Source organism: Clinocottus analis, unplaced genomic scaffold (genome assembly GCF_023055335.1).
Source record: "Clinocottus analis isolate CAN_PGR_092001 unplaced genomic scaffold, fCliAna1.0.p SCAF_3, whole genome shotgun sequence".
NCBI lineage: Eukaryota > Metazoa > Chordata > Actinopteri > Perciformes > Cottidae > Clinocottus > Clinocottus analis.
The window spans coordinates 13,560,276-13,575,086 of record NW_027176042.1 but is presented as its reverse complement, the minus strand read 5'-3'; the positions used below and the strand labels follow the sequence as shown (position 1 = coordinate 13,575,086).

Here is a 14,811-nt window from a genome sequence, read left to right as displayed (position 1 = left end):
GCGCCAAAACAGGGATCTGGTAACTTTGAGCCGTGCTGTTTGTTTGTGCGAGTCCTGCTCGCAGGTTCGGCTCTCTGGCCGGCGTCCAGACGCCCCTAAACAAAGTGTCCCATTGATTATCTGAGAGGCTTGTTTTTGTCACACTTTTGATTTCATCAAGCCCGTTTTCAGTTTGCTCTCCAGGCTACAGAAAGCTGCCGGCCAGCGGTGACATGGACAAAATGACATCGGCTTCTCTGTGACCTTAGAACGAAAATAGCTTCAGAGAAATTACAAAAACTTCCAATTATAAATAAATATCTTAAATTAATATGCAATAAAACTCACTATTTCTCAGTTCATTGTATTCAGGGATTCTACTACTCAGCCTAGCGAGGTCTGGTATGGAAGGTGATGTTGGCAAACTTAACCAAGTTACCTCTGCGTAATGGATTCAGCTCATGGACTTCTTTCTGGCTCTTCTCTACTTGTACTTTTGTTACTTCACATGCACTTCACATTTAATTCATACACTTTCCCTCCCGACTGCCATCGGTGTTTGTTTTGTAGTATGTATCTAATAGCAGCACCAAAACGGACAAGGAGCATAATTATAATTGAAGGTGATGTTATCGTTTGCAGGTAATAAGCAAACCAAATATACAAAGAAATGTTTTATACAACTTTACTGTTCTTTTAAAAAAGTTCCTATAGTTCCATACAAATGTCCTATGTTGGGCTATATTAGGATTAGGAAATGTCAGAATCAGGTAATGGGACGCATCACTTTAGACAGACCCAAAGTAAACAGTTTGTTAAGCGACTACAGGACGACTTCTTGTCATCGGACAGAGAACAATGCAGAGTTTCATATCTGTGGTTCAGTGATCCAGGTCAAGTTGTACATTTCTTACAGACTTTCTCTGTCTGCTGGAAGCGGACTCAGATCCATCAGTTGTCTGTTTGTTAGCAGCATAAAAAACTTCCCATTGTGCTCTTGCTGATTGGATGGTTAGGATGTTTAGGATCGAGTTGGTTTTCATTATTATTTTCCTCCTCAGTGAGCAGCGCTCCGGCTGCTGCCTCCGTGGCTTTCAGCTGAAGAGCAGTTTTCTTTTTATTGTAAATGTGGTTACAGTAGAAAACAAGCAGGAAAATAAGCTTAACAGAGTTGATGTAAATGGGGCACATAGCTTAAGGCAACATAATGAAACAGAATAATTTAGGTTTTAATTACCAACAGCAACATGTAGATTACGAGGCTGACTCGGCGGATGAAGACCTAACGGGGGAATTCATGTATTGTACAGTCAAGAGCTACTGTAGAATAGCAGACAAAACACGACATGTCTTCAGTCAAAGCCAAAGGACCGAATGTATAGAAGATGAAACATTAACAGGATCGGAACAACGAGATAAAAGACGAGATTTGCTGAGCTGAAAAAAATGCTGTAACCATTGAATTTGAGACTTAAGGCTTTCAGTGTGGCATGTATAATTAAGTAGCGTCTCTGCTTCCGGACAAAGCAAAGAGGGAAGGAGTCGTGAATAGAGGCGTGAAATCGCTGATTAGAAACTTGGACTGTATTGAAAGAAAACATAGACTAAGTCTTGGCATACGTCTGTTATCTGTTCTGGCACATGAGGAAAAAACACTTGTCCAAGCCAGGAATATGAGCAAAAGAAGTTTTGATATTCATTAAAGTGTCAATTTATGTACAATTTGGGGCTGTTTATTCCTTCATTACGAGCTGCAGCTTTACAGTAACAGCCGTGTTGAGCTGAACCGAGTGATACAGGAGCAGCTGTTGCATGAATCCTCCACCGTGCCCATACCTGCATCAATCCTGCATTTACTGTTACAGCAGCTGCTGTGTGTGTTGGTGCTGCAGTCTGCGGTCTCTTATTAACTCATCGTTTAATACAATATCAAATAAAAAAACATGCTGCTATTTAAATGATGAGTCTGGTGATATTCCATATGTTTCTTATTATCAATAAATCTAGACCAGATACACCAAGAATGTATTCAGCCCACTAACAAGTATTGTCCGTTCATCCGGCCTGGTGCATCTTATTTCAATCAGCAGAGACAAGTAAGAAGAAAAGATCATTTTTCGTTACAAACAGGTGTGTGTGTGATCATGAAGTTTTGAAGGTCCTTGTGTAAAAAAAGAAAAAAAAGGTCCTTGTGTGTTTTCACTTTAGTGAGAACATTTAACTTCAAGTTAACTTTATTGTTTTCTGACAGTGAAAATGAAGCACAATACAGAACAACACATTTAATTATGTCACAAACATAATATAATGAAACAACATAAAACATATAATTCTAATGTGTTAAAAAACAAAAAAAATCCACCATCACAATATACATCAAGTAGCAACTTAACATAAAACCTCGAGGACATCTTCATCCCAATCATCAACAGTTCACCATCGTCACCACCTCAAATATGAATTAAGATGTCAAGTTGTCTGACTTTTCTCTCTGGTCTTTCTCAGATGGTGTCCACTCAGTATCAGCCCAGTGTCTTCTCCAAGTCACCATCATCACCGATGAAATGCTGTCCAACAGCATCACATTGAGGCTGGCTAACACCTCCCAGGAGCGCTTCCTCTCCCTGCTGCTCGCCCAGTTCCTGGACGGCGTGGCCCGCGTCCTGTCCGCCGCCCCCGAAGACGTGGTCATCTTCAACATCCAAGACGACACAGACGTCAGCGCTCGCATCCTCAACGTCAGCTTGTCCGTGGCGGTGCCCGTGTTGGGGGAGGGACACCAGCGGCCGGGGGGGCTCGGCCACGCAGAGGAGCGGCCCGTGAGGACGGTTGAAAGTGGAGGAGGAGAGTTCTTCGGCTCAGAGGAGCTGCAGGAGAGGCTGTACTTGAACCGCAGCCTCCTCGCTAAGATCTCCTCGCAGGAAGTTCTTCCCTTTGACGACAACATCTGCCTTCGGGAGCCATGTGAGAACTACATGAAGTGTGTGTCCGTGCTGAAGTTCGACAGCTTGGCGCCGTTCGTTGCGTCAGACACCATCCTGTTCAGACCCATCCACCCCATCGCCGGGCTCCGCTGCCGCTGCCCCACAGGCTTCACGGGAGACTACTGCGAGACGGAGATTGACCTCTGCTACTCGAAACCCTGCGGAGCTCACGGTGTGTGTCGCAGCCGAGAGGGAGGCTACACCTGCGAATGCCTGCAGGACTACACAGGTGAGCGCCCTCACTAAACATCTAATAATTACTGATGAAGCAGTGCTGCTTTTTTCAATCAGTCTCATCCCTTTGCTTCATTCAAAAAATCCTTGTGTGTGAAAACATACACGGCGATAAATGGTTCTGATTCTGATTCAGATGTTACCAGCTCGCTGGCGAGTTAACACTCACCTTGTTAGTTGTCTGAGAGATTTTTGCCTCCAGCTGACACATAATGATGCATGTCAAGGACATGCAACTAAAGGAGCCACACGATGTTTCTATTGCAGTGTAGAGCTTTGTCATAATCTTATAAGTATAAGAAGTAAAAATGTCGGACTGGTATAATTTGGCTTTTCAGCTTTACATTTTTATACATATGAAATGCATTCATTTTAATGGGAGTCTTCTTTGAACACAACTTCTTTGAGCAATCTGAAGCACTTTCAAGGGTCTATTCTCTGCACTACACATTGTTGTAGTATCCTCGATAATCCTTACATTGCACATGCACAGTGTTTTCTAAAGAAATCTGGAGCCTACCGTGTCTGGTTAGCCCACAGTTTCTGAGCTATGATTGGACAATCAGTGTTTGAGGGGGTTTTGCTCCCTCGTGAGTTCCCACTGAATAATTGTTCTGTCTTCAAACATCTTGCCACTAGAAGGTGAAAGGGCACAATTTCTGCCGAGCTGTGTCCACATGTAGCCTTCAAAATGTTAATTTCTTCTCCCCTTCACAAAGATCCCATGGGGACATTGAAGTCTACATCTGTCCCATTCACTCCCTCTTCAACTCTTTATTGAACCTGGCACTTAAAAAAAAAAAAGAAAAATGAAGGGGGAAAAAGCAGACGGTCCTGTACGCTGATGAGCAGAGCTCTGCACACAAAGGCTGAGTGATGAGTTATTGATCTGGTTGTCACTGTTGCAGTCGGCCACAGCGGAAGTAAACAGTTACTATACAATTCTATACATTTTAAATGTAAATTGCCTTAATTGAAACTCAACACTACATACATCTAGGTTATTTGTTTATCTTTTATCTGTTTTTTTTACAAGATGAAAACATGTAACATGTAATCTAAATGATGAAGAACCTTGTTTTATGCTACTCATGCTGCCGTTGAATAACCTGTAATACCTGCGCAGTTATTCACACCTACACTCTAAACTTCACCCGGAGCTGTAGGAGTGGACTGTGTTTCAAAGAACAGGGAGAAAGATGATATAACACACCTCTGTGTACTCTCAGGTGTCTATTTGGTGACTGGGGATTTCAGAGGAATCTTTATTTTGTAAAAGAAAAACACAGCACTTGTATCGCTGAGTGGGAAAAGGGAACAAATTATGAATCATAGAGGGCTACAGAAGGAGAGCGTCCCCTGGCTGTAAAATGCCCTCCGGTAAAAAAAAAATCACCTGAGAAAAGATATCACAAAGCACACAATATGTTGGGATGGAGAGAACTGAAGCTTCCCTTTGCAGCAATAATGGAGAGTTAATTTATCACTGTTGGCAGCAGCATCACCAGCTGGATAAAGAACGTGTTATTCAGTCTCCAGAAATGTTTCATGTCCTCAAAGGGTTAAAGACTGTCTGCTCACACATTTTATGGTTAAGGGGAAAAGGGAGAAGTTGAAAAAGAGTTTAAAGAGGAAGCAAATTAAAATATGCTGATTTATGCAGTTTGCATATTTAGGTAGTTACCCCATCTTTTTGTTGAGAGGTTAAGTGGGTCAAACCCTGACTTTTTAATGTGATTTAGAGTTTCATCTTGTCTTTGAAGCACAGAGCTACTTGGTTTATTAAATGCAACGACGTTAAGTAACAAAAAGTACATTTTTAAAGCACGGTAGTTAAGTGCTGTTTTAAGGTACTTGTACTTGGGTATTTCATTTTTATTTGCTACATTATAGTTTTACTATTTAATGTAAATATCGTCATTTTTACTTCCCGACATTTATTTGACAGCTTGAGTCAATATTTACTTTACAGATTCATATTGTTTATGAATTATGAATACAGTTATCATACTGGTTGTTAAAACAGTCAAACATTACATTCAGATGTATTAATTTGATATAGATTATAATATCATTTAGTTAAATTTAAGTGTTACTTACACATTTTAATTCCAAATTTAAAAACTTTCTGAAGTAATGTGTACTTTTAGCTTATTTTTTCCCGCAGACAATTCTTTTGTTCAACTCAAGTCAAACTTTGAATGTTGGACTTTTACTCAACTGAGTATTTCTACAGTGTAGTTTTGGCACTTTTACTGAAGTTAAAGATCTGAGTGTTTCATCCATGACAGATTATTGAAAATGTTAATAAAAGGCTATGAGTTAGGGCATATAGTTGTGAATAATACTTTCTTATTATCTTATAGTGGTTGGGGCAGCACTTTGACATTTAAGGCATTTTGACGTTTAAGGTTTTCAGCGGCGTTGACTTCATCTCATCTAAAAGCAGAAGTCTGATGAACCATCACTTCACTTTCTCCTGTAAAATCAGATTTCCACATTTATAGTTGATAAAACATCACTTCAACTAAAACTACAGTCACTTTTGCTTTAAAAAGAAAAGCCTCCTGTTAAAATAGATATATAAACGAGAAGGCAGAAAGTACAAATGTATTCACGCTGGCGTCTTTGTGCTCTCTGTAATGGCATCGCTTCCATTATTCCTCGTCAAACATTAAAAGGTTTTTTCACCAATTTATGCCGCTGTTTATGGAGACTGAAATAGCGTCAGGCATTTGAACGTGTGGGCTCAGTCACTCAGAGTCCAGGTTGAGTGACACTTACATATTCCTGTGCACAGCTGTGGGTGTTGGAGCTGAACTGCAGGTGCTTTTAACGTGAATCGGCAAAGACTTAGAGCGAACGTGTGAGTGGGTGAAGTGGGCATATTTTCATCCTGCAGCAGAGACCACAATCAGTCACATTAATATCTCCATCAGTCGAGGGTTTAGAGATCCAGGTGCCGTTAGATCCACTATGCAGGACCCGTCGAGTTACGTGGGAGTGAACGTGGTTATGTAGCAGATGATCTACGATCAGTTTGAAGTTTGAATCCCGCTGTCAGACCGACTGATCACACAAGGTCGTGCAGACTTCAGGTTTTCATTTGATGTGTTTTCCTCTGTGATCTACAACTCCCACTGTTCTGCCTCAGTGAGCGTTGAGTTCAGCAGACTCCAAGCCGTGCTGGGAGTGTGTGTGTGTGTGTGTGTGTGTGTGTGTGTGTGTGTGTGTGTGTGTGTGTGTGTGTGTGTGTGTGTGTGTGTGTGTGTGTGTGTGTGTGTGTGTGTACACTAAATTGCTCACTCTGTGTGATTCGGTTGGATAGCTAAGTGCTGAAAAGCTGTGATCATGCTTGTAAGAGAGTTGGATGGACAATCAGAGGAATGTTTATGTGTTAATGGTGTATAGACGTGTGTGTAACTGTTGGACCGTAGGCGTTGCCAGATGGTGGCAGGAAAAAAAATAAATATATATATATATATATATGTATATATATATATTTTCCTTTTTATTTTTTTATTTTATATATATATATATATATATGTATATATATATATATATATATATATATATATATATATATATATATATATATATATATATATATATATATAGATTTGGCTTGGCTGAGTCATTCTGTAGATGCTGAACAACAAGATGTTATCCTCCTTTTCTGACTGTAAAAGACACGACGTGAGCAATTCAAGTCGTGTGTTTTACAGTAACAACGTTTTTCCATCTGTATGAAAATAAGTGGATCAGACTTTCATGCATGTGTTTGTGAGAAGAAAGTCCCTTCTTTTGTTGGATTATCAAGAATTCATTTGTGGTGTTTTAATGGGCTTTTGCCACATGAGCTGGTGAATTCTTTCACATCACCTCCCACCGATATTTAAATGGTCGCATGCCAAGCACTGAAAGCCGCTATAATTTGCCTCGGAGATGACATGAGTAGACAAACATTGTCAGCCAGCATTCCTGAACCAACTGCAGTCTTTTTTTCTCAAATGTACAATCTGTATTCGCCTCACATTTGAGTGTGAAACTCAATGAGATATTCTTTATACAAGTGACATTGCACTGAGGTAACAATGAGGGGAATTGAACTGAATGTGGACCGTTCACGTCTGGTGCGATACCGTTCAAGTGATAAAGGTCGTGCCGGGATGATGTATTTTTGTAGGTCCACAGAGAAGTTAGCCTCCAACTGGTTTCCTCGACAAAAAGCCGATGACATGTCAAGCTGCTTTGCTTCAATATCATAACTTCTGCGGTAATGAGTTCATTAATTTGCTTATAACACAATAATAAATCAAACAAGACGTAAAATAAAATATAACGGTATAAAACAGAATCAGGTTTATTGACAAAAGGTTTTCCCATACAAATAATTTGCCTCGGTGTTTGACACATAAAATAAACATACTAATAGAAAAGAAAAAGTAAATAATCCATAAATAGAAGGAAAAGATACTATACAAAATGTAAATGTATCAAAAAGGTGCAGGATAGTTATTGCAATGTGTTGAAGTGTTTGAGTGTGTTCAATCCTCTAGATAACAGTGATGTGGCTAGAAGATGTGATCATAGATATCGCTCCAGGTCACGTATCTATTTCAGCATTGATCACCTCATCTCATCGTTCACCGTCACAGTCCGGAGTCGTTGCTCTTTCAACATCACGCCGACCTCCTGGTCATTAAATTATTGATCTGTGTTTGACAGACTGAGTCTGTGCCGTAGTGAAAGTGGATCTCGCTCTTAGCTTCCCTGATCTTGTTGTTGTTGTTGTTGTTGTTGTTGTTGTTGTTGTTGTTGTTGTTGTTGAGTCTGGAGGGTCATTCTGATCATTCTGTTCTCAAGTTGATTATTTAAGGCTTTTGATTGTCTTCTGGTCTCAGATACATAGGAGCTGTTGTTTTTTATTGTTCTTTTCTGCAGCAATGGCTTAAATTACAGGATGTTGTTCATTTCGCAAATCACCCACTAATTAGTCTTATTTGTCACATTGTCTCCATTTCTTTTTTTTTCTGTGTGTGATCAATTTATGATTAAATGCTACAAACTCATTTAGCAGACACATTATCATCTGTTGTTTTTCATTGTGCATGTTTGAGAAAAACAAGACTAATGTGTGGTCAGAGGTGTAAATATCTACATTTGTATTCAGTGTTATAATTACATTGCACATAAATGACATGTTTGTCCACTGTCAATGCCTTTTTTATATACAGTTCATATATAGTCAGTCTAGGTTTAATCAAGTCTCACATTTATAAACAAAATGGAAAGAGCAAAGTGCTGAAGAGTCTCTTCCTGTCTAAATAAAAACAGGATCTCTGTGTGATTTGCTGCCTTAATGATTCATGCTGGCAGCAAACACAGTGTGAGCTTTGGGATGGACGTATAGAGGGGGTAAATAGAGCAGAGGAGACATGTTTGAATTATTGATCAGGATATTCTGTAGGATTGTGACTGTGAGCCCATTACCCGCCCCGCTGTGCCGCTCACCTGGCAACATGAAGCCGTTGTGGAGGAGACATCCCACAGGGGAGGAACTGAACACTGAAAAGCATTTTGTTGGGCAACAGGGAGGCAGATCTGTATACATTTGCAACGAAATGTACTGTTAAATATGTATTTTCCACAATAAAGCACAGTGTTGTGGTGACAGCTCTGTTTGCTGATGCAATGTTTGACCACTGTGGCCGCTGAAAGAAACACAAGTAGTTTATTGCCTACAGCAAGTTGCTTAATTAATAACAAGGCAGACAACTCTGGAACAGGAAGGCTTTATGTTGATGCCGGCTGGCCAGCAAAAGCTGTTTGTCATCAGCCAGAAGTAAATTATCACGAGCTGACAGCGGAGAGCTGCTGTTACGCTCCATTTTATTGCTTCTGGAAGAGACGGGCGCCCTGACATTACTGACGGTACAAGTGTTATTACCACTTTAGAGTCGGAGAAACTTATAACGTTCTCACTGAGGGCTTCAGGTTGAAAGACAAGTTATTGGTGTCTTACAGATCAGTAGTCATTTTATAGCATATATAAAAAATACATTTGGGATGTGCTGTAGTGAGCATACAAGTCAAAGGAACCCCCAATAATAAAACCCTCATATATCAAAGGTCGAGGGTTTAAGTCGGAGAGACCCACATAGACCTGTTTCTGTCTGCAGGGTAGAGAGGATTTGACAGCTGGGAACCGAAGATTAATTTGAGTTGCAGTGTGTCAAGTTGTTCTAGTCATTAATTTTAATACTTTGTGAGAACAATGTGATGGAAATGTCAATTCCCCACTTATATTATCTCATAAGTCTCACAGTCTCATAAGTTGTTGCAGCAGTGTTTGCATTGGTACCATTTGATTTGGTGCTACATTGAAATTTATTGGACACTCAAGAATTAAAAGAAATATTAAAAATCCCTCCAAAATATAACATTAAGACAAGATAAACACCATGAAAGAATCATGCTGTGATTTAGTATCGAAAACATTTAACATTTGGAGTTTTCTGCAAAAATTGCATTTCTCTGCTATTGAATGATGAGAGCTTCTGTTATGGAAACTGCAAAAAAAGCTTCACATTATTGTTATTATTGAATAAATGCCATGCCAGTTTCCCTCACCAAAGTTTCACCTAACTTCAGAGTGTTTTTTAGCCTTCTTCCCAACACGCTGCATGACACTGCTGGTACCAATGAACCCATGAGGTCATCTAGTTTCAAGTGATACCGCTCACTCTGCCCGCTGCAGCCTCCTGAAGACAGTAATGTCTGCGGTCTCAGAGGGTTAACAATAGGCCATTGATGCTGCCGTTATAAATGTTAGTAAATCTTTAACACAGTGTTTTGCCTTGATGCTCTGCAGCTTTCCTCCAACAGGTCAACAGTTCAGGGAGGCGTTCTTCATTAGCTAAAGCTCCAACAAGGAAAAACAAGCTTGGCAGAACGTGGGCACACAACCTGGCAACCCACAACTATTTAACCTTGTTATTACCAAACTGAAAATTATTTATTTGTTGTTGTTAGAAAAATTCACTTAACACCTTGGAGTAAAATCATGAAAACAGGAACATTTATTCGTTGCAAGGAAGGAGCAGAGTCAGAAGTACAACGTGACAAATCGCATATCCAAGACTGCTCAAAGATCTCTCAGAGAACCAGCTCTTAAACACTCATCATGACCCACGAACAGAAACCCTCATGACGTCTTCGGCCTAACCGTGAACCTTTCCCCTCGTCCTCCAGAGTGGTTTGCAAGAAATGGTCATACGATAACAAAGGAACTGCTCGTTCTTTCAGATAGAAACATACAGATTCTCCAGTCTCACTGCTGTCAGGAGAGATGCTGAGTTTGTGTTTAATATTGAACAGAGACAGTTCAATGTGAAGTCTGAATACAGCAGTGAAACAGTAACTGATTAAGCTTGCATATGTTTTTCTTCCAACAGTTATGTCATCTAATTATAACATAAAATAACAATTTATAATGCCTTTTTTAATTACTATGTGTGGTTTTGTGGTAAACTACAGCTAAACGTTTAATCACTCTCTTCTGTATGAAGTTTTTTTTGTCTCTGGGATCCAAAATGATCTCTTTAAATCAAAAGACGTTTAGCTTCATTATCAGTAACTTCTATGTCTCATCCAGAGTCTCTTGACTTAACAACATCGGTCAAACAAAGAAACTTGCTTTCAGTGCACCGTGAATAGAGGATTAATAGTCAAAGAGTAAATAAAAGGCCTGTGTCTCAGTGCTGTTGGATGAAGATGTGGGCTGTGTGTGTGTGTGTGTGTGTGTGTGTGTGTGCGTGTGTTACAGTAGTCTTCCTCTCTGCTGACTGAGTGGCTTTGACACAAATTCCAGCACACACATGGGAGTGTACAGTCTCGCCTGAGCAACTTCTGCAGCCTCCCCGTCCAGAGGATCCAGACAAACGGCCTGTGAGCTTCAGGGCCGAGGAGGGCCGAGGCCCGATAGTGACACAGTCTCATTGTCTGTGCACGTCTGGCTGCTGTACCGAACTCCCCCTTCAAATTGATCACTGTTGGGTTGGCCTGGTGTGACCGATCGTCATCTATCTTAATTCTGCACCTCAGCTCAATGGGAGACATTTTTTACAATTGAATAACCTTCATAATAACCTACAATTTTTTTCGGTTTATCAATCAATTGTTTTGTCTATAAAGCGTCAGAACCATCAAACCAAAACCCAAAGACGTTAATTATCACAGAAGATAGAGTGAACCTTTAGGAATGTGCATTTCTCTATGAATATGTTGTTTATGTCTCAGTACAGCAGAAATGTATTTGAACTCATCAATGTCTTAGTGCAATATACTATGCATTTATTCCATGAGTCTCATTATAAGGCCTTTTCTCTTTGGTAAGAAAAAACGTTAAATGAACAGATGTCAGTATCGGGATACTAACATTAGCATCATAAATAGACCCTAGGGAAGACCCAGGACACGCTGGAGGGATTATATCTCCCGGCTGGCCTGGGAACGCCTCGGGGTCCCCCAGGATGAGCTGGAAAATGTTGCGGGTGAGAGGGAAGCCTGGGTCGGCCTGCTGGGCCTGCAGACTCCGCAACCCGACCCCGGATAAGCGGCAGAAAATGGATGGATGATCAACAGAAAGCTTCTCAGTTGTGCATTTATTTGTCTTTTGTAAAAGTAAACTGAATATCTTTTTTTTTGTTCTCATTGCTGATCAATCAATTATAAAATAATAGTTTTGTGCAGCCTGGGCTACACGGTGGTGCAGTGACTAGCATAGTCGTCTCACAGCAAGAGGGGCCCGGATTCGGATCCCAATCCCGGGCGATTCTTCTGTGTGGAGTTTGCATGTTCCCCCCGTGTCAGTGTGGGTTCCCTCCGGGTTCTCCGGCTTCCTCCTACAGTCCAAAGTCATGCAGCTCAGGTTAATTGGAGGCTCTAAATTGCCCGTATATGTGAATGTAAGCGTGAGTGTTTGTCTGTCTCTATATGTGCCCTGCAATGGCGACCTGTCCAGACTGAACCCCTGCCTGTCAACTAGCATCAGCTTCAGCACCCCGCAACCCCTAAATTGGATAAGCGGTTAATAATGAAACGGAGCTGCAGCCCTATTTGTGACCCATTACTCAACCTATGTGACATTAAAGAAGAGCTGATCAAATAGATTTATTTATATTTTGTTTTTCTGTGATGTTGCTGTACATCCCTTCAGGGATCAATAAAGTAATTATCTATCTATCTATCTATCCATTCATCCATCCATCCATCCATCCATCCATCCATCCATCCATCCATCCATCTATCTATACATCTATCTATCTATCTATCAGATAGGAGAAACACACAACTACTTGTTTCTGATTGACATCGTATTTTGGAAAGGAACTCATCAAATGCCTGTAAATGTAATCATCATGAACAACACCATCTGCAGAAATTGCAATGATTGCATTTGACGGCTTCAGAGTCTGAATGCATAAATTCACTCGCTTTGAGACACCAAGTTGTCTCCCTGAATGTAAATGCAGCACAAGCTACAACCGTATTCCCAAAGGGAGGAGGGGGTGTGACACCGAGGGGAGATACTGATCATTCTTACTCTTCCTAAGTCAGTTTTCTTCTGAGGTAACAATGTTATAAAGTATTTTTTCTCCACTCCTGTATGTGTTAAACTGTAGAGCTGTGTAATGTTCAGGTGGATGATGTTACACCTCTGTAACGGCACGTATAGGGCCGCTGCAGTGACAGAAAGCAAGCATAGCGCAGTATAATGCCCCCGATGTGGAAGCCACAGGGATGACTGAAGGGATGCTGCTTGTCACAAACAATATTAATCTTCATTTCTCTCCACTTTCCTCCTTCCCCATCCACCTCTCTGTGTCCAGGGGAGCGCTGCGAGCTGTCATCCCGCTCGGGCCGCTGTGCTCCGGGAGTCTGCAAGAACGGCGGTTCTTGTGTCAACCTGCTGGTCGGCGGCTTTAAATGCGAGTGTCCGCCGGGCGGCTACGAGAAGCCCTACTGTGAGATGACCACACGCAACTTCCCCCCGCACTCCTTCCTGACCTTCAAGGGCCTCCGCCAGCGCTTTCACTTCACCCTCTCTCTTACGTAAGCACCTCCGCCTCCCTGCTCCGAGGTGCAGCTCACCTGAACCACCTGCGCTTCTCCATCGCTTTCCAGTAATCTGTGATTCACTCTTCCTCCACCCCCACATCCTACTTCTGCAAACTCTCCAGCTATTCCCTCCACTGAAGTGTGCTCCCCCCCCCCCCCCCAACCCCGCACCTCACATTTATGTAACCATAATGCTGTTTATTAGCAATAATGTGCTCACTGAACAAAAGCCATCTTCTGTAGAGCGACGGTGGTGTACGATTACAGTCACTTTGCCATAAATACAGAACCACTGCACATTAGAGCCGTGCAAACTGCACTGTGAAGTAAAGATTGTCTGAAAGGTGAGCTGAAGAGACTTGCATAACATGAGGATGTGAATCATGCAGCCAAGACTAAGTCTGATCCTATTGCAGTCGGAGTCACTGGTCACCATGAGTCTGTGCATTTCTCCCTCACTAAGGTGAAGTCCGAGCGAGGTCGTCTTTAGTGTATCGCAGTGTGCAGTCATTATAAATGTATGCAACATTGTAGCTGCAATATTGCTATTGCTAACTTCATTATTAATGTTGGCTTCAGGTTATTATTTCAGGGTCATTTTGGTGTTATTTCTCTCCAAATGTTCAGTGTTTGTTTTTTTATTTTCTGCTCATATTTTGTTGTTCTTATTCCTAAGAAAATGTATTTCTTATGGACAAATTTTTTTTGCAATTTTATATAATAATCTAAAATCTGAGGCCTTTACAAGATGTACGAAAACATATGATACCAACCGGCTGCTGACTGTCTCTAAATATTTACCTTACAGACATGACACGACAAGCTTTTTAATTTACTTTGGTAATACATTGTTTAAGCTTCTTTCCCAACATATCAAACTATTCATTTAACTACCAGAATGAAAAGAAATCTCAATTCAGACGAGACAGTGCAGAGCTTTTCTCTGAAGGATGAGATGAGATGAGAACAGCTATGTCATTGCTAATGCTGGCACTTTCTCTGAGAGCTGGAGGCGCCATCTCATGCCGCAATTAGCATTCAGTAAAAATAGCAAAGACCTGAGCCCACGGTTCCTTCTTTTTCCGACAATGCACAAAAAGAAAAACCTGCACCTCATCAACATTTTTATCAGATTCGTTTTAAAAGTTGTCAGTTTTAGTTTTAGTATATCTGGGTTTTCATCATTTCATCAGTCAGTCATTGACATCGTTGTCCCGTAGGTAAATATCTGTATTACTTTGTGCCAGAAATTGAAGCTGAAGCTGTGCGGTTGAGTGTTGGATGATGGTTTGTGGAGGGAGAGGAGCTATAAAAATGAGCAGACGCGCCGTGAACACATGCAAAAACAGTGGGGCCTCCAGTCTGCATGAATTCTCCATGTGATGAAATGTAATCAACGATATAAAATTCAGTTTGATGTCTGTCACAACAAGTGACAACAAGTATCACCTCTCGGATTGATATCACAGGGAATATGTACTGCCATTTTGCT

General features: G+C 41.0%; 1 protein-coding gene across 2 annotated transcripts in view; it reads left to right on the top strand.

Annotated features, from left to right (window-relative positions):
- Positions 1-14,811, top strand: part of celsr2 (cadherin, EGF LAG seven-pass G-type receptor 2) — a 59,387-nt gene that overhangs the window by 18,035 nt on the left and 26,541 nt on the right. For both annotated transcript variants that reach the window (XM_068594301.1, XM_068594300.1), the window contains exons 2-3: positions 2,485-3,192; positions 13,091-13,313. In XM_068594301.1, coding sequence (XP_068450402.1) covers positions 2,485-3,192; positions 13,091-13,313 — 931 coding nt within the window. The remainder of the gene's footprint in view (positions 1-2,484; positions 3,193-13,090; positions 13,314-14,811) is intronic.